We start from the raw sequence: 21218 nt of genomic DNA on the forward strand, positions 1-21218 counted from the left end.
CCTGGTGATGTAGGACGTGAAGTGCCGAGTGAAATAAGAGAGTTGGTGCAAAAGTCTAAAGACCTGTGGGGTTAAATGGAGATGGAGATGTGGAGATGAAACTGGAGATGTCACAGGTGGAATGTCACAGGTGGAAGAGGCTTGAGTCATGTCACCGCTCCGTTTTTATACAGCCTCACCCCACACACACACACACACACACACACACACACACACACACACACACACACACACACACACACACACACACACACACACACACACACACACACACACAATCTAGTGTAGGAAGATTGTCATCACATGGCGGAGCACTGCACTGAACAGGTTTTACATGTAGGACCCGCAGAGCCAGATTAACACCCCCAGGGGCCCCTGGGCACTGAAGCTCCCCCCCCCCCCCCCCCCCCCCCCCCGAACATTACACTCGGACACAAGAAGGGGGAAAACAAGATAAAAACAAAAAAAAAGAATTGTCCAAGTAAAATGCTGATTCTAAATATAACTGAATCGCTTTGTTTGACCAAGCAAATACAATTTTTAAAGGCATTTTACAAAATGTCTATGGAAAAATGAATGGCTGACCAGTCACCACCAGGGACACTGGAACTGTTTTTAAGTAGTGGGTGCTGCAAGGAAGGGACTGTGAAAAATTTACTTTTTTGGATGTTTGGATGTTTTTTTAGCCATTTAGAGGAATATCTCATTCTAAATTAACATTAGGAGTATACTGTTATTATGTCATTATTCAGTTTCTCAGATTCCGTTTCTCACTCACTCATAGGCGATTCAAGGCTTTGCCAACAGGGGTGGCACCATGCAGGATAAAAATATTAGTCTGACTGGGGGGTTTCTAGGGGGGGCTGTGCTGGACAAAGAAATGTTGTACATTTTAAAGTAAAATGCATGAATCTGATGCACTCTGAGAGCAAAATGAAGAGGCTAATCTTCACATTAATATCCTCTTCACTGTGCTGTGGCTTTACAATCATGAACAAATAATTGTCTAATAAACACAGGTGCAAGCAAAACACTAATGAGGGTTTCCAAATTCTAATCGTGGAAATGTGAAGCCCTCATTAGTGTTTTGCTTGCACCTGTGTTAACCCTGCCTTTTCGACAAAAAAGACCCCGTGAGAAGGGTCTACTGTCCCAACTTAGTCTAGGGAATCTGTGAGAAAAAATGACCCAACCTTAAACAAATTGCAACAGAAATTATTTGTGTTGCATTCAGCTCTTGAAACCTTCCAATTTAACATACTGAAAATCCCAGAAAATCCCAGTAGTGGAACATTCTCAAAATTGGCATTGTCTCCACAAAGGAGGTGATGTTTTCGGTGCCGTTTGTCTGACCGTTTGTCTGTTAGCAGGAGGATTACGGCAAAACTACTGGGCCGATTTTCATGAAACTTGGTAGAAGGGTGTAGCGTGGGCCAAGGAAGAACCCATTACATTTTGGAGCGGATCTGATCCGGGTCGGCTCAATGGAGGGGGCGGGGCTAGGGAAAAGAGTCCGCTGATAGGGATAGGAAGGTCAGTAGAGAGTCTGGATTCGAGAGGTGGGTAGGGGGCATGGACAGGTGTATCGGGGGGAGTGTATGTGGGAGGTGGGAGGGGGTGTGGTCAGGAAAGGGGTGGGGCTAGGGAAAAGCTCTACCTACAAACATACTGTAACATAACAAAACAAAACATAAAAAATGTAAGTGTGGCTAATATGTTCTAATAGTTAGTGGAAAAGGGTGAGTTTTCATGCACATCTTGTTCCCTCAGACAGCCATCGCAAACCATAACTTCATAGTCATGTCATTCACGAGTCTCGCATTGGAGGCAATTTGATTTCGGCAAGGCACAGCGCAAGTTGTAGCTCAAACATGCAGACGAGTGGACAGGTAAGTCTCCATATCCGAAGGTTATGGGTAAGTTGACCGCCATTTATTGTCTGTTACCAATGACAGTCATTGCCTGTTACCATTCAAAGTAGGCTAGCTTAATAAGCACTTACCTATAATAGGTATAGCTTAATAATAGCTTATTAAGATACTTGTACTATCTGTTATTCATTTTCTTTTTGCAAATAAACAATAAACAAACATAAATAAACAATAAACACTTACTCTGGAGATGATGTAGCCTACCACTTGTGCTCTTCTCCCTACTTTTCTCCAACCACTTATAAAGCCTCAGCCAGGCGGTAATGCAACATAAAGGATGCCAACTGCCATAAAGCGCCACAGAAGGATTTATTACATCACTGATGACATCACAATTGCTCAAGTGACATCACTGATGACATCACAATTGCTCAAGTGACATCACTGATGACATCACTGATACCTTACAATCGTGACATCACAATCGTGGCACACACACCCCCCGCCCACTTATTGGACCAACATCAGAACCATTGATGGCCACAACATATTCCATGTTATGGGCATTATAGCTGGAGTTACACCAGAGAGCCAAACCAGTACCTCTGATAGCTGTGACATAGCAGCAGTTGGACACATCAATATCCGAAATCAGAGACCCCCTGGCCTTTCATCCATGTCCTATGGGAGGATTGAGAATGCCACAGGTGTGTGATTCTCATGAACATGGTACAACTTATAGCAAAACTCAAAGATATCAAGTAGGATCTTAATCCACTAGGCATCATGCACGCTACGCGAGTTCGCCTGCCTTGCAGCTTGCTGAGCTAGCCCTGCAGCTCGCATAAGCAGCTGCTTTGCATTGGAGGCAATTTGATTTTGGCAAGGCACAGCGCAAGTTGTAGCTCAAACATGCAGACGAGTGGACAGGTAGGCTAAGTATTCTCCATATCCGAAGGTTATGGATAAGTTGACCGCCATTTATCGTCTGTTACCAATGACAGTCTTTGTGTGTTACCATTCAAAGTAGGCTAGCTTAATAAGCACTTAGCTAATAGCTTACTAATAGGTATAGCTTAATAATAGCTTATTAAGATACTTTCTAAGGTACTATCTGTTGTTATTCATTTTCTTTGTGCAAATAAACAATAAACAAACATAAATAAACAATTATAGCTGCTGCGCAGCAATGGGACGTGGCCGGGCAAGTCTCAAGGCTTTGAGCTAGAGTCCCCAAGTCAAGGCTGAAGTCTTTTAGCTATGATCCTCCAAGTCAAGTCTCACGTCTTTGGTCACAAGTCCAAGTCAAGTCTCAAGTCTCTTATGGATGAGCGTTCTATCATCTGCTTCTGCTGCATGCCATCCAGTCTGCTTACAACATTGCATAGCTAAAACTAAGGGATTCAAAGCAGGTTCAGGTTTCTTTGCAGCATGTAGCTTTTTCATCATCTGATTCCGTTTTTTGTTGCGAGGCATCTCACACCAATACAAGTAGGAATCAGTATATTCACAAACAAAAGTAGTAGTTACTTGCCTCACTGTTGTAGAGTGGATGAGGTACTGGCGGAGTTGATGTTAGATGGAGAGGGAGGCTGAGTGATTAATAGCCACATGGGGAGTTTGTATCTCTTCGGTCCTACGCTGCAGGTCTGTGGGGTCACACAACTGATATACTGTACCAGCAGGAGCTGCTTTTTCCTCTTATGGACAGACTGGATACTTGCTGGTGGTGTTTTATGGGACTGGATGCTTGCGTGTAAAAACACACACTGCTTCCACTTATATAGGGTGAGCCAGGAAGTATTTATGACATCACTGATTACATCACGCTCGAGTGACATCACTGATGGCATCACAATTGCTCGAGTGACTGATGACATCACAAATACAACCTATTAAGATGCTCTTTAGGCTATACATTCAACATTTTGATGCACTGTGGGCTAAATTTTTGATCAATCGAAAATCTGTTTGAAACTTTTGTGTAGGACAGTCTAACGATGCAGATGCTTAAGTTTGGTGTGGTTTGAAGAAAAAATGTGGGAGTAGGGTTTAATTAGTTTGACAGTTTTTGCAGTTTTGCAGTCTTTAGACTTCATAATTGGCCATAGGTTGCAGTGTACAAAAGTGTCTCCTCACTTGGGCCCACATTTCGTTGAAAGTTGCAAAGTCGTAGCACATAGGCCTGATTTGTTATGAATTTTCAAAATTTTAAACTTTAGACGGTCGCTGTAGCGCCACCATCAGGACTATTGGCACCAAATTCGCGTCAACGAAGTTTGGCATGGGCCTGGACCTTTGTGCAAATTTGGTTTATTTTCATACATGGGAAGTCCAACTTCCTGGGAGAAGAAGAAGACTAATAATAGGGGCAAACACAATAAGTGGCCCTGCCGCTTCGCTGGCCCAGCCACTAATAAACACTTACTCTGGAGATGATGTAGCCTACCACTTGTGCTCTTCTCCCTACTTATACTCCAACCACTTATAAAGCCTCAGCCAGGCGGTAATGCAACATAAAGGATGCCAACTGCCATAACACACCACAGAAGAAGGATTTATTACATCACTGATGACATCACAATTGCTCGAGTGAAATCACTGATGACATCACAATTGCTCATGTGACATCACTGATGACATCACAATTGCTCAAGTGACATCACTGATGACATCACTGATACATGACAATCGTGACATCCCAATCGTGGCACACACGCCGCCCGCCCACTTATGTTTCCTTTTAGGACCACCGCAAAAAAGATTAATTTGCCCAAGATCTTCATGGTGCAGATGCCATATATCTGTAGCAAAAAACAAATACCTCAGACCTTTGATGAAGAACATGGTTGTCCAAAGAAAAAGAGCAGACAGCTATTTAGAACAGAATGATGATGAGCAAATTGCACTTGGAGACCTAACTGTGAAAACTTAACAATAGCTTGAAGTGATGATCAAATAATCATTACAGAAATCAATGGCAAACCAGAAGGGGTTACATTGAAGCCGAAGGCCTCAAATATTCTGAGTGCATGTTTGCATGCATCTAAGAAGGACAATAATGATGTTGATGAAGAAAAAGTGTGTCTTGTGAAAACCGCTGCCAGACTGGTAAAGACTGACATAAAAGATATCAAGATTCCCAGAGATGCATATCCCTCAAAATATATCATCTGCCAAAGGAAACGTGGAAACTCTTCAGCTTCTCCTCAAATAACTGTTTGCTGGCAAGAACTGTGAGTTAAACATAGCTGCAATAGGACAGGCCATGCGGGCAGCAAGGGCAAGGGTTCTCATCACACCATTACAGATAGGACTGACAAATGCATCACCAATTTGGATCTAGATTTTTGGTGAAAACACTTGGTAACCTTCGATTCTGTTCCTCATTTCGGGAGGTGAAAAAGTTGAGTCAAGTGCAGCTGCTTCTCAGGAACATACCTCCCTGGCAATGTTGAAGGCCACTCGCGCTCGCTTCGCTCATGCTCGCATGGGTTGGGGATTTACTTATAAAGCCACATGTTATGACCCGGTCTAGGGGTTTTAGGTGTAATCATGGGTCGCGGAACCGCCCGGGCCACACGGGCCCGGGCCGGGGTACATTTCAGTTCCCCCCCCTCCCCCATTTTTTTTTTTTTTTTTTTTTTCAAATACATAATACATACTTTTTCACCAACCTGACCGGCCCACTAGCGAGCGGCCCACCGGCCATTGCACAGGTAGAATTACATTGCAGTCCAGCCCTGATCGTCGTCCTCTTCCTGTTCCTGTTCGAGAACCACTCTGCCTGATCGACAGACAACTGCAAGTGCGAGTGTAAATGTAAATGTGTAATCTCAGTCTATAAATTTCCACAATCTGTAAGCCTATTTAGACCATCGATTTAGAAACGCATGCTCAATGAATAATGATCTCTATCACTCATTATGTGTGTGGTTGCACTGATCGAATAATTCATATATAAAATAATGATAGCCTAATATAAAAGAGAAAACTGCTGAACTGAATTGAGACGATGCAGGCATAGTTTTCATTGATGAAAAACTAGCCTATTTTTGCTCATATATTGGCATACAGCCTACAGGACACAGTTCCAGCTGAAACATGCAAGAGTAGCCTGCATATTTAGTATTGGGGCTATCCCATATTTATCCCATATCTATATTATATGTATAGGCTTTTCTGGCATGTGGGAGAATATCACCCTCACTCCATTTGAGGCTCCGTTTATGATATGCGCTGCGGTGATTAATAGTGATCATATTTCTCCACGCATCGTTGAGCTGTTAAGACATACATTGGTAAGTAGGCTTAATTTAATTATGTAGCCTACAGAGCCACGAATGTTTTTCTTGTTCTATTCTCAGTTGACTGCAATCTATTTTTCATATGGCGATCTTATATGAATGGTGAGTGATGGTGAGTGACTCCAGAGAGCCGATTATATGGGTCTGTCATGGATTTTGATCTTATCCTCTGAAGCTAACCTGGTCGGGACCAGGTTAGCTTTGCAGCGTGAGTTGCCATGGTGATTGAACTAGGTTAGAACTTAACTTGCTTTGTAGTACGGCTAAACCAGGTTCAAACTAAAACTTACTCGGATAAAGCATTAAGCTAGCTACGTAGTACAGGCCTCAGATTGATCCATAAGTAACAACATGACAGACTATTTTCTCCATGGGTTTCATACACATCTAAAACATCTAAAAGCTGAAAGTCTTATCAGATGGGAGACCGCGGTCTAATTTGTCTTAGTGTAGGGGTCCTTGAGGTGAAAGAGTTTGAGAACCACTGCTGTATGGTATCACACACACACACACACACACACACACACACACACACACACACACACACACACACACACACACACACACACACACACACAGGCACACACACACAGGCACACACACACAGGCACACACACACACACACACACACACACACACACACACATACACACACACACACACACACACACACACACACACACACACACACACACACACACACACACACACACACACACACACACACACACACACACACACACCACATAGAACAGTGAGGCAGGAAATCTGTGGAGACGTCCAGGGATTTTGTGGGGATTGCACAATGCTTCTCGTAGTCTTGTTGTTTGTCTGAACCTGTGATTTTCATGTGATTTCATATATTTTTTGCACTGGAATGTTTGTAATGCATTTTTATATAGCTTGTGCTTTACTCATTGCGTCCTTGATAAAGACTCTCAATTTCAATTGAAGGGGCTTTATTAGCATGACAGTTCACTAAACAATATTGCCAAAGTATATATAACAACAGATTAACCATCAATTAAATTATGAAAACATTAAATTAAAGTAACAGAAAAACAAATTCAATCCTCCCATGTACTGTGTATGTGCGGATGTGGTCTTGTATGTGTGTGTGTGTGTGTGTGTGTGTGTGTGTGTGTATGTGTGTGTGTGTGTTGCTGCTGTGCCTCCACTGTCTCTCTCTCTCACTCTCTCTCTCTGGCTGCGTCTCTCGCCCAACCCTCATGGCAGACCCTTATTCTATCATGGCAGCTGTGATGCTGTCGTCTTCTTCCACGTCCACACAGACCTTCTTGCCCACCAGGTGATGCATCTCTTCTGGAGCGATGCCCCTCGGCTCGCCCACCTTCACCGCAAACATGTCCAGGCTCAGCACCGAGCCTTTGGTGATGGCCACCTTGGCAACCACTGACTTGCCCAGCTGGAAAAGAAATGGAGAAGAGAGAACCAAAACCACAGATGGTTTAATAACTAATATTTGTTTGGCAGAGCGAAATGGTTTATGGCAGCTGTAAACTGTTGCTAGGCAGAGCGAAACGGTTTACGGCCATAGCAACAGACCCAAAACAGCTTTCCTCGCTACTTCAAGGGGCTTTCTACTCTCGCAAACCTCTCTTGTTATATTCTAATAGTTTGTTCGGAAGTAATTTTGTGGTTATGGCCGAAGTGGCTGCCGTAAACCGTTTTGTTTCACTTCCGGATCTGCCCGGCCCGCACACAGACTCTATAATCATCAAGACAGCACTTGTCCATTCACTCGGCTTTGGTCTCATCTACTATTATAGGTAAGATGTGAGACGTCAATGTTAAATTTAGACTGTTTAATAACAATCGAAAATCTTGCTCCGAGTTGCTTTAATATGAATCATATAATTAATATATTATGACTGGAAGTCCCTGGACCTGCTTCTCAGCTTAATATTAATAATATCAATAATATTTACCTCACTAGTGTTTAGACAAGGGACTGTGGAGGCTAACTGATAACTCCACTCAGAAATCCAATTGACTGCCTGACAAGGGAAGCAGAAAGTGCATCACTTCTGGGTTGTGAGCAGGCGCAGGGGGACAGTTTGATATAGTAACACAAAATGTAATGAAATACTAAAGTGGACCCACCTTGTCATGGCAGGTCTTCTCACAGGGTAGCATCAGCTTGGTGGGCGTTCCCATCGCGGTCTCCACCAGCCGGATGGATCGGACCAGCTCAGCCAGCTCCGCGGGCTCCAGGGACGCCTCGTGGTCATTTCCCTTCCAGGTCTTGTCCAAAGTTACGTGGCGCTCCACGACCTTTGCCCCCATCGCCACAGCGGCCACCGATATGTAGATTCCCCGCTCGTGTCCAGAATATCCGATGGGGATGTCCGGGAATTCCCTCTGGTATTCCTTTGGGAGAAGAGAGAGTGGGTAAAAAATAAACTATTGCTCACTATTGCTTGTCTGTGGTGTGTGTTTTCGGTGCGGTCTATCCGTCCGTTGGATTGTTCAGATTTTTATGAAACTTGGTGGAAGTTAGCATAGCAGGGGCCAAGGAATAACCCATTTATTAGAACCCAATTTATCATAGGCTATAGTGAGAACTGCTGAGAACTGAAGCCAGGCCTCCAAACTGATATAAGATATGTGAAACATAAAGCAGATGCTTTGGATGCTTTGGAAGCTCTTAATGCTGCATATGAAGTAGTAAGCTCCATACAAGCAGAAAAAAACGGGGAAGCACGGGCCTTTTTCTGCTTGTATGGAGCTTACTACTTCATATGCAGCATTAAGAGCTTCCAAAGCATCTGCTTTATGTTTCACATATCTTCTATGTAATAATAGTTGTATTTGTTTCCTATAGTACTGTTTCGTGGTGTATTTGGAAATAAACGTTTTGCTTAATTTGTTGGCTTAATTGATTGTGTTTCCGGATGCTACCTGTATATAATTGTGATTTCCGCCTTATGCATCACAATGCTGAAGAAGACCTGTTGGCTGAAACGTCCGTTGTAAGGTCTCGATGACGGAATAAAACCTTGAAAGGACATTCATTGCGTGCTGGCGTTCCTTGTTTATTGACTATTACTTTTGTGCCGTTCACCTGAATTTTTATTCTTATTTGGTGAGTGTGCTCACTACCTTTGCGAGCTCTGCTAGCAAGCAGTGTGTTTGGACTGTAAATACTGTATTTGTCATGCCCTGACATATAGTTGTTGGTGCCTTCTTGGCCAGGTCAGCATTGTAAAAGAGAGTTCTATCTCAATGCTTTTTATCTCGTTAAATAAAGGTAAAAAAGAAAAATAGTGAGATTGACCACTGGTTAGGGGCAGCGGCAATGTGTTGGACTGTGTTGGTGAATGGTGAAGAGACTGGACTGGATTGGTTTGCATTTGATATATATAGTGTTTTTATCCAAAGCACTTTACTGGCCTACATTCACCCATTCACACACAGCTGAGCCACAAAGCTTGATTTATTGGGTCTTTTTGCAGCCCTCATAATGGTCATATGGAAGAAGGCGATCATGTGAGGAGGTGAGGAGCTCAGTGATCTGGCGCGACTTTGGAGTTAAGCTAACTGCTCCTCCACATTTAGAGGAGTCAGTTGAGGCGGTTCAGGTGATCCCAAGCCCCTCACTTTTGCAGGTGACACATTCTATTCAATTCTATTCTATTTATCTCACCGTGATAACTTTGAGGTTGACATGCTCAGGGTCCAGGGGATAGGTGCTGGTACACTGCAGGATGGTGAAGTTCTGGTTGTGCTGCTTCACCATCTGGTAGACCCGACGCATCGTCTCCATGGACTGCATCCCGCTGGACACCACCATGGGACGGCCTGCCCCAGACAGACGGAAAGAAAGAAAGAAAGGAGGGGGAAGATAGAGAGCAGGAAGAGGAGAAATAGAAGGAGCCAACAGAGAGAGAGAAGAAGCAAAGGTGTTTTCAAAATGGGGGCCACCAAAGGAAGAAGAAAGAAAATGCTGCAAACTTCTGTTCGATAAAAACACTTGTGTCGTGTTCAAAGTTGGACACCCACTGTATGTTATCAAAAGTCCACTTGTCATTATTTAATATCTTGTCAGTCATTAGAAATTTTGTGACAAGCCCTAATTTGAAAGAATGGATGAATATTACGATGGATATCTACAAGATGGAAAAACTAACTGCATTTGTCAACGATAGATTAGAACAATTTACCTCAAGATGGGAATACTGGGTTCAATATATAACACCCATTAGATTTTACTTTTTTGGATGGCTGTTGTGGTTTTGTCTTTTCTTTTCTTCGTATATATTCTTTTCAAAACAAAATTCTATGACAGTATATCAAGAGTAAACGACAATGTATAGGTAATCCTCATGGCCGTAGCTAGCTATGAGGACGGGGAGGTCCGGACCTCCCCTAATATTTCAGAGAAAAAAATAAAACAATCTGCATGGAAAAGCATGAAAAACACGGGATCTCTTTTATTTTGAAACGAAAGGCAGGTCAGGCAGGAAGTCATCTGACGCCGCGTCCGCGGTAACTTGATTCTGAGAGAGCAGCAGCATGGTGGTGAGTGATGACTCTCTGTCTGCCTGGTGAGATAATTGAAGGTGAGCGAGCTGCGAGACAGTGAGCGAGTGAACGACAGACAGTGAGTGACACTGACAGATTTTTTAGCAACAACCAAGAAAGCAAGTGTCTAGTCTGTCTCTTAAGTAATGTTACCTGTGTGACACGTTGGGATGCTACTGGCTAATCATGCATGATGCCAATTGCCAAGCTCCCGAAGTCAGGTATGCAGGTGGCTATATGCATGGTTTCAGTTTCATGACCCAATAAGTAACAAAAAGAGGTGGTGTAAAGTTAAAAACAACATAATATATTTTATTTTATTTTTCAATCGTTCCTATCAGGAATAAATAAATGTCCCTCTGTATGTTTTTTTTATTATCGATGATGACTTTGTGTGTTGTGTACGGCTTGGGTTGTGTACCTGTGTTTGTAGGTGTCATTTTGATATGAATTTGGCTAAAACAGTTTGTGTTTGTTAGTTACAATTATGTTGACAGGAGAGCTGAGCAGGTGGTGACATGAAAGAGAATATACTGAATAATGACATCACAACAGTATAATCCTAATGTTGATTTAAAATGATATATTACTCTAAATATGGCTAAAAAAGGGGGAAAAAAAAACTCAAATTTTTTTCGGCGGCGCCCTGACGGGCGCCACCGAATCCGCCTCCCCTTGCTGGACCTCCCCTATTTCGGAACCCTGGCTACGGCCCTGGTAATCCTGAGAGTTCATATATGCAATGTCTGGATACACAATGCAAATATTTGATAATCTGTCAATAAAAAGTAAAAAAAAAAATAGTGACTAAGCAGGCAGCAGTGGTGAACGATATTAGATGCAGGGACTTTGTCATAGCCTATAGGTTGTACTGAATTTGCATGCCAAGTTTTCAACATCATTATGACAGAAGTTATTGTAATAAATTATTATTATTACTTATTGGGCATAGGCAATGTTTTCACACTGGGAAAGGAAAGGCATCCATGTATTGGATGTACATTGGGTGACATTTACAACAATGATGGTCTCAAATCATTTCAGGACCTTAAAGGCAGCTATGACCTACCGGATACTTCATTTTTCTTTTAGTTACAGCTTAGGGCATCCCTCAAAGCTCATGGTGGACACTTTCAAAACAACCCTTGAGACCCACCTCTTCACCATTAGTTACTTTTAGTTTAGTTACTTTAGCCATCCCTTGTTTTGTTTTGTTTGTTTTTGCCCCTCCCTTAATCTGATTGGATTGGAGGACACTTTTGATTGTGCCATACCGTGGAATTTAGTGTTCAAGTTGATATATAAAACAACACACATTTCTAATATCTTTTTAGTTCAAAATAAGTTCATAATTTTTATCAACTAGAAAAATGTTAAAGATTTGGGGTATTGCTCAGACAGATGAGTGTCGTTTTTGTTGTGCAGAATCTGAGTCAACAGAACACCTTTTTTGGTATTGTCATGTTGTGTCGGCTTTCCGGAGTGAGAACTAACTGAGCTGTCCACTGCTCTGCTCTCCACTGCTCTGCTCTCTACTGCTCTGCTCTGCTCGCTACTGCTCTGCTGTCCACTGCTCTGTTCTGCTCTCTACTGCTCTGCTCTGCTGTCCACTGCTCTGCTCTGCTCTCTACTGCTCTGCTCTGCTCTCCACTGCATTGCAAGCCATTTTGAAGGGGAACCTGAGGAGGAATGCCGTTCCCCTCTTGTTATTACTGTTCCCTCTCAAAGTTTACTCTAACTCCGTTCCCACCCGTTCCCCACATTTCCACCACTGGTTCAAAATACTTTGTAAAAAAGAAAGAACAAAGAAAAAAAACATTAAATTAACAATGTGAAGGTACATATGAAATCAAATATAATATATATATATAAAAAAGCACAATGCCAGCAAAAACTCTCAATTGAGTTTATTGTCACCCAATACATTCAATGCTATATTTTTATTGCAAACAAATCTGTGTTCTTCTTGGTTTTGTTTTGTCAGACAAATAAGCAGTAAAGACTTGACTAGGAATGATTAAGGTTAGGGTAAGAATCATATATATATATATATATATATATATATATATATATATATATATATATATATATATATATATATATATATATATATATATATATATAGGTATATATATATATATATATATATATATATATATATATATATATATATATATATTTATATATATATATAAAGGTATATATATATAGGTATATATAGTAGTGAACTACATGTAGTTTAACTACATATAGTTGAACCACTCAAACTACAATTTTGGGAAATAAAATGGAAGCAATGAATATATATATATATATATATATATATATATATATATATATATATATATATATATATATATATATATATATTCATTGCTTCCATTTTATTTCCCAAAATTGTAGTTTGAGTGGTTCAACTATATGTAGTTAAACTACATGTAGTTCACTACTCCTCAACACTGCCTACTCCTCACCTCGCCTACTTTACTCACCACGCCTACAGTGGGTGTGTCTATGCACCCAAGCATCACCGAACCCAAGACTCCCTATTTAGTCTGCCGTCTGGTCTCAATTGTTTTCAGGAGAACAAAAACTCTCAGAAGCAGTTTCGCATTTTTGATTATTTCAAACGACACAATACTTTTCCAGCAACCGGTGTAACTGAAGGTAAGTTCAGCTACTTTTATACTCATATGTCGATATGTGTTGTCAAATAGTTTGTGCCCTAATTGTAGAGTAAAGTAGAATCAATGCACTAAAAAAATAGGACTATTGGTTGGGATACTTCTACAGAATATATTTTTGAAATTTCCTCCAAGAGGATTAAGAAATTATTTATTTTCCAAAGGAAAAAAACGATGTAACTTTCATAAAGAATGGAATAATGATTGAAGCATTGATACATGGTGCCTCATACCTTTTTTTGCAGTTCTCTCAAGATAGGGGAAGTTGTTGGCATCACAGGAGGCAACTTTGAAGAAAGGCACATCGAGCTCATCGAGAAACTCCATGGCCATCTGTGGGAATTATGGAATAACACACACACACACACACACACACACACACACACACACACACACACACACACACACACACACACATATATATATATATACACACTGTATATATAGTATTGCTGTTCCATGAATCTTTTATAAGAATGCAATGAAGTATTCTTTCTTGCTTAAAAAAAATAAAAAATAAAAAATCTGTCTTACCTCGTCCATCCCAGAGGCAGTGAGGGAAATGCCAATCTCATTTGCATACTTTTGCATCTCCCTGTACTGCTCATGGCTGAACTCCAAATGGCGCTTGTGGTCCCCGTAGGTTTTCCCCCAGGAGTGTTTGGAGTTGTAGGGCCGCTCCAGGGCTCGCCTGCTGAACTTGTGCTCCAGTTCACTCTTCTGGAACTTGGCACAGTCAGCACCACAGTCCTGAGATGATACAGAACACATGAGAGGAGAGGATCAGATAGGAGAGGTGAGGAAAAGGTGGTGAAACAACAGCACTGGTATAGCTTCTAAACAGACACCTCTCTTTCCCCTCCACCAGCTTACCTTTGCCATCTTGATCATTTTCTTGGCAATCTCAATGTCTCCTTGGTGGTTCTGTCCAATTTCAGCAATGATGAAGCACGGGTGGGAGCCGCCAATCATTCTACCAGGACACAGTTCAAATTGCAGAGGCATCCTGGTGATGTAGGACGTGAAGTGCCGAGTGAAATAAGAGAGTTGGTGCAAAAGTCTCAAGACCTGGTGGGGTTAAATGGAGATGGAGATGTGGAGATGAAACTGGAGATGTCACAGGTGGAATGTCACAGGTGGAAGAGGCTTGAGTCATGTCACCGCTCCGTTTTTATACAGCCTCACCCCACACACACACACACACACACACACACACACACACACACACATACACACAATCTAGTGTTGGAAGATTGTCATCACATGGCGGAGCACTGCACTGAACAGGTTTTACATAGGACCCGCAGAACCAGATTAACACCCCCAGGGGCCCCTGGGCACTGAAGCTCCCAGGGGCCCCCCTACCCATCCCTCCCCCCGAACATTACACTCGGACACAAGAAGGGGGAAAAAAAGATAAAAATAAAAAAAAAGAATTGTCCAAGTAAAATGCTGATTCTAAATATAACTGAATCGCTTTGTTTGACCAAGCAAATAATTTTTAAAGGCATTTTACAAAATGTCTATGGAAAAATGAATGGCTGACCAGTCACCACCAGGGACACTGGAACTGTTTTTAAGTAGGGGGTGCTGCAAGGAAGGGACTGTGAAAAATTTACTTTTTTGGATGTTTGGATGTTTTTTTAGCCATTTAGAGGAATATCTCATTCTAAATTAACATTAGGAGTATACTGTTATTATGTCATTATTCAGTTTCTCAGATTCCGTTTCTCACTCACTCATATAGGCGATTCAAGGCTTTGCCAACAGGGGTGGCACCAGCAGGATAAAAATATTAGTCTGACTGGGGGGTTTCTAGGGGGGGCTGTGCTGGACAAAGAAATGTTGTACATTTTAAAGTAAAATGCATGAATCTGATGCACTCTGAGAGCAAAATGAAGAGGCTAATCTTCACATTAATATCCTCTTCACTGTGCTGTGGCTTTACAATCATGAACAAATAATTGTCTAATAAACACAGGTGCAAGCAAAACACTAATGAGGGTTTCCAAATTCTAATCGTGGAAATGTGAAGCCCTCATTAGTGTTTTGCTTGCACCTGTGTTAACCCTGCCTTTCTGACAAAAAAGACCCCGTGAGAAGGGTCTACTGTCCCAACTTAGTCTAGGGAATCTGTGAGAAAAAATGACCCAACCTTAAACAAATTGCAACAGAAATTATTTGTGTTGTATTCAGCTCTTGAAACCTTCCAATTTAACATACTGAAAATCCCAGAAAATCCCAGTAGTGGAACATTCTCAAAATTGGCATTGTCTCCACAAAGGAGGTGATGTTTTCGGTGCCGTTTGTCTGACCGTTTGTCTGTTAGCAGGAGGATTACGGCAAAACTACTGGGCCGATTTTCATGAAACTTGGTAGAAGGATGTAGCGTGGGCCAAGGAAGAACCCATTACATTTTGGAGTGGATCTGATCCGGGTCGGCTCAATGGAGGGGGCGGGGCTAGGGAAAAGAGTCCGTTGATAGGGATAGGAAGGTCAGTAGAGAGTCTGGATTTGAGAGGTGGGTAGGGGGCATGGACAGGTGTATCGGGGGGGAGTGTATGTGGGAGGTGGGAGGGGGTGTGGTCAGGAAAGGGGTGCGGCTAGGGAAAAGCTCTACCTACAAACATACTGTAACATAACAAAACAAAACATAAAAAATGTAAGTGTGGCTAATATGTTCTAATAGTTAGTGGAAAAGGGTGAGTTTTCATGCACATCTTGTTCCCTCAGACAGCCATCGCAAACCATAACTTCATAGTCATGTCATTCACGAGTCTCGCATTGGAGGCAATTTGATTTCGGCAAGGCACAGCGCAAGTTGTAGCTCAAACATGCAGACGAGTGGACAGGTAAGTCTCCATATCCGAAGGTTATGGATAAGTTGACCGCCATTTATTGTCTGTTACCAATGACAGTCATTGTCTGTTACCATTCAAAGTAGGCTAGCTTAATAAGCACTTACCTATAATAGGTATAGCTTAATAATAGCTTATTAAGATACTTGTACTATCTGTTATTCATTTTCTTTGTACAAATAAACAATAAACAAACATAAATAAACAATAAACACTTACTCTGGAGATGATGTAGCCTACCACTTGTGCTCTTCTCCCTACTTTTCTCCAACCACTTATAAAGCCTCAGCCAGGCGGTAATGCAACATAAAGGATGCCAACTGCCATAAAACGCCACAGAAGGATTTATTACATCACTGATGACATCACAATTGCTCAAGTGACATCACTGATGACATCACAATTGCTCAAGTGACATCACTGATGACATCACTGATACATGACAATCATGACATCACAATCGTGGCACACACACCGCCCGCCCACTTATTGGACCATAACATCAGAACCATTGATGGCCACAACACATTCCATGTTATGGGCATTATAGCTGGAGTTACACCAGAGATCCAAACCAGTACCTCTGATAGCTGTGACATAGCAGCAGTTGGACACATCAATATCCGAAATCAGAGACCCCCTGGCCTTTCATCAATGTCCTATGGGAGGATTGAGAATGCCACAGGTGTGTGATTATCATGAACATGGTACAACTTATAGCAAAACTCAAAGATATCAAGTAGGATCTTAATCCACTAGGCATCATGCACGCTACGCGAGTTCGCCTGCCTTGCAGCTCGCTGAGCTAGCCCTGCAGCTCACATAAGCAGCTGCTTCGCATTGGAGGCAATTTGATTTTGGCAAGGCACAGCGCAAGTTGTAGCTCAAACATGCAGACGAGTGGACAGGTAGGCTAAGTATTCTCCATATCCGAAGGTTATGGATAAGTTGACCGCCATTTATCGTCTGTTACCAATGACAGTCTTTGTGTGTTACCATTCAAAGTAGGCTAGCTTAATAAGTACTTACTAGTTAGCTAATAGCTTACTAATAGGTATAGCTTAATAATAGCTCATTAAGATACTTTCTAAGGTACTATCTGTTGTTATTCATTTTCTTTGTGCAAATAAACAATAAACAAACATAAATAAACAATTATAGCTGCTGCGCAGCAATGGGACGTGGCCGGGCAAGTCTCAAGGCTTTGAGCTAGAGTCCCCAAGTCAAGGCTGAAGTCTTTTAGCTATACTCCAAGTCAAGTCTCATGTCTTTGGTCACAAGTCCAAGTCAAGTCTCAAGTCTCTTATGGATGAGCGTTCTATCATCTGCTTCTGCTGCATGCCATCCAGTCTGCTTACAACATTGCATAGCTAAAACTAAGGGATTCAAAGCAGGTTCAGGTTTCTTTGCAGCATGTAGCTTTTTCATCATCTGATTCCGTTTTTGGTTGCGAGGCATCTCACAACAATACAAGTAGGAATCAGTATATTCACAAACAAAAGTAGTAGTTACTTGCCTGTTGCCTCACTGTTGTAGAGTGGATGAGGTACTGGCGGAGTTGATGTTAGATGGAGAGGGAGGCTGAGCGATTAATAGCCACCTGGGGAGTTTGTATCTCTTCGGTCCTACGCTGCAGGTCTGTGGGGTCACACAACTGATATACCAGCAGGAGCTGCTTTTTCCTCTTATGGACAGACTGGATACTTGCTGGTGGTGTTTTATGGGACTGGATGCTTGCGTGTAAAAACACACACTGCTTCCACTTATATAGGGTGAGCCAGGAAGTATTTATGACATCACTGATTACATCACGCTCGAGTGACATCACTGATGGCATCACAATTGCTCGAGTGACTGATGACATCACAAATACAACCTATTATAAGATGCTCTTTAGGCTATACATTCAACATTTTGATGCACATGTGGGCTAAATTTTTGATCAATCGAAAATCTGTTTGAAGCTTTTGTGTAGGACAGTCTAACGATGCAGATGCTTAAGTTTAGTGTGGTTTGAAGAAAAAATGTGGGAGTAGGGTTTAATTAGTTTGACAGTTTTTGCAGTTTTGCAGTCTTTAGACTTCATAATTGGCCATACGTTGCAGTGTACAAAAGTGTCTCCTCACTTAGGCCCACATTTCGTTGAAAGTTGCAAAGTCGTAGCACATAGGCCTGATTTGTTATGAATTTTCAAAATTTTAAACTTTAGACGGTCGCTGTAGCGCCACCATCAGGACTATTGGCACCAAATTCGCGTCAACGAAGTTTGGCATGGGCCTGGACCTTTGTGCAAATTTGGTTTATTTTCATACATGGGAAGTCCAACTTCCTGGGAGAAGAAGACTAATAATAGGGGCAAACACAATAAGTGACCCTGCCGCTTCGCTGGCCCAGCCACTAATAAACACTTACTCTGGAGATGATGTAGCCTACCACTTGTGCTCTTCTCCCTACTTATACTCCAACCACTTATAAAGCCTCAGCCAGGCGGTAATGCAACATAAAGGATGCCAACTGCCATAAAACACCACAGAAGAAGGATTTATTACATCACTGATGACATCACAATTGCTCGAGTGAAATCACTGATGACATCACAATTGCTCATGTGACATCACTGATGACATCACAATTGCTCAAGTGACATCACTGATGACATCACTGATACATGACAATCGTGACATCCCAATCGTGGCACACACACCGCCCGCCCACTTATGTTTCCTTTTAGGACCACCGCAAGGCATCAATCAGTCTGCCAGAAAGCCATTAGAAGAAGAAGAAGAAGACTTTCAGAAAAGACCAACAGAAGAGGAGAGGGGATCGGGTGTTACAGAATGTAGGGAAACAGTGGATTGATAAATTCAGAAGGAGGAGGTAATGCAACATAAAGGATGCCAACTGCCATAAAACACCACAGAGGAAGAAGACCTTCAAGATTAATTTGCCCAAGATCTTCATGGTGCAGATGCCATATATCTGTAGCAAAAAACAAATACCTCAGACCTTTGATGAAGAACATGGTTGTCCAAAGAAAAAGAGCAGACAGCTATTTAGAACAGAATGATGATGAGCAAATTGCACTTGGAGACCTAACTGTGAAAACTTAACAATAGCTTGAAGTGATGATCAAATAATCATTACAGAAATCAATGGCAAACCAGAAGGAGTTACATTGAAGCCGAAGGCCTCAAATATTCTGAGTGCATGTTTGCATGCATCTAAGAAGGACAATAATGATGTTGATGAAGAAAAGGTGTGTCTTGTGAAAACCGCTGCCAGACTAGTAAAGACTGACATAAAAGATATCAAGATTCCCAGAGATGCATATCCCTCAAAATATATCATCTGCCAAAGGAAACGTGGAAACTCTTCAGCTTCTCCTCAAATAACTGTTTGCTGGCAAGAACTGTGAGTTAAACATAGCTGCAATAGGACAGGCCATGCGGGCAGCAAGGGCAAGGGTTCTCATCACGCCATTACAGATAGGACTGACAAATGCATCACCAATTTGGATCTAGATTTTTGGTGAAAACACTTGGTAACCTTCGATTCTGTTCCTCATTTCGGGAGGTGAAAAAGTTGAGTCAAGTGCAGCTGCTTCTCAGGAACATACCTCCCTGGCAATGTTGAAGGCCACTCGCGCTCGCTTCGCTCACGCTCGCATGGGTTGGGGATTTACTTATAAAGCCACATGTTATGACCCGGTCTAGGGGTTTTAGGTGTAATCATGGGTCGCGGAACCGCCCGGGCCACATGGGCCTTCAAGCCGGGCCTGGGTACATTTCAGTTCCCCCCCCCCCCCCCCCATTTTTTTTTTTTCAAATACATAATACATACTTTTTCACCAACCTGACCGGCCCACTAGCGAGCGGCCCACCGGCCATTGCACCGGTAGAATTACATTGCAGTCCAGCCCTGATCGTCGTCCTCTTCCTGTTCCTGTTCGAGAACCACTCTGCCTGATCGACAGACAACTGCAAGTGTGAGTGTAAATGTAAATGTGTAATTGTCGCGAGTGGAACTGTGGCTTATGACTTTGAGAGATTGGGCTCCTGCAGCCAGAAACATTTTTTGGTGTGTGGTGTATATTATTGTCCAGGCACTGTATTCTCTCGCTGACTTTATTCTCAGGTGATCCGCCCTCTGCCCCGGGACGCGAGTGATCAGCCTGCCCTTATAAGGAGGACGCCGACCGTCCAGGGGGGAAGACAAAACCCAGGAAGAAGGAGACGACGGGGAGAGCAGACTGGAGGAGCTGGCCGTATCGAGATGAAACCCACACACAACGCTCGCTAAGCCCGCCACAAAGGGACGGTCTGACCTATTCTCACTCAGTGAGTGTGTGGCGTGTCTTGGACGCGACTATGTTATTGAGTATTCCTGCTTCTGTGTCTCTTAAGTGAACGTGAGGAGCCGGCCGGACCAGATCGACGCCGATCTACTGCTGTGCTGAGACTGCTGAGCTGCTCTACAGGACGACCAGACACCCATACAAAACGCTCGCTAATCCCGCCACAAAGGGACGGTCTGACCTATACCTCCGTGAGTGTGTGGCGTGTCATGGGCGCAACTTGTTGCTGAGTGTTTCCTGCTCTGTGTTTTTAAAGTGACTCTGATCTACGATGGTGTTGCCGACGGTCCCCCGTCAGAGTGTCGGATCCCTGCCTGCTTGCTGTCCTCCGTCTGCCCGCTGCCTGCTTGCTGTCCTCCGTCTGCCCGCTGCCTGCTTGTTGTTCTCTGCCCGCCTGTTACCTGTGGCCGTGTGGACGTCCTCCGCCTCGACCTCCGCCGCCATCGCGCCCGGGCCTGCTCGTCTGCCCGCTGCCCGCTTGTTGTTCTCCGCCCGCCTGTTACTGGTGGCCGTGTGGACGTTCTCCGCCTCGACCCCCGCCGCCATCACGCCCGGGCCTGCTCGTCTGCTCGCCGTCGCTCCAGCCGGCTGAGCTGGGA

General features: G+C 42.9%; 1 protein-coding gene across 1 annotated transcript; it reads right to left on the minus strand.

The window, feature by feature from the left end:
• Positions 1–7330: 7330 nt before the first annotated feature.
• Positions 7331–14522, minus strand: LOC310775059 (N-acetylneuraminate-9-phosphate synthase-like). Its single transcript, XM_083635150.1, has 6 exons — positions 14281–14522; positions 13942–14157; positions 13641–13740; positions 9846–10000; positions 8303–8569; positions 7331–7604 (listed from the first exon to the last, which is right to left on the minus strand). The coding sequence occupies exons 1-6, from the start codon at positions 14410–14412 to the stop codon at positions 7419–7421; spliced, it is 1056 nt and encodes a 351-aa protein (XP_083491276.1). The 5' UTR covers positions 14413–14522; the 3' UTR covers positions 7331–7418.
• Between the last annotated feature and the right edge of the window lie 6696 nt (positions 14523–21218).

This window comes from Poromitra crassiceps (genome assembly GCF_964638095.1).
Source record: "Poromitra crassiceps genome assembly, chromosome: 4".
In the NCBI taxonomy this organism is placed as follows: domain Eukaryota; kingdom Metazoa; phylum Chordata; class Actinopteri; order Beryciformes; family Melamphaidae; genus Poromitra; species Poromitra crassiceps.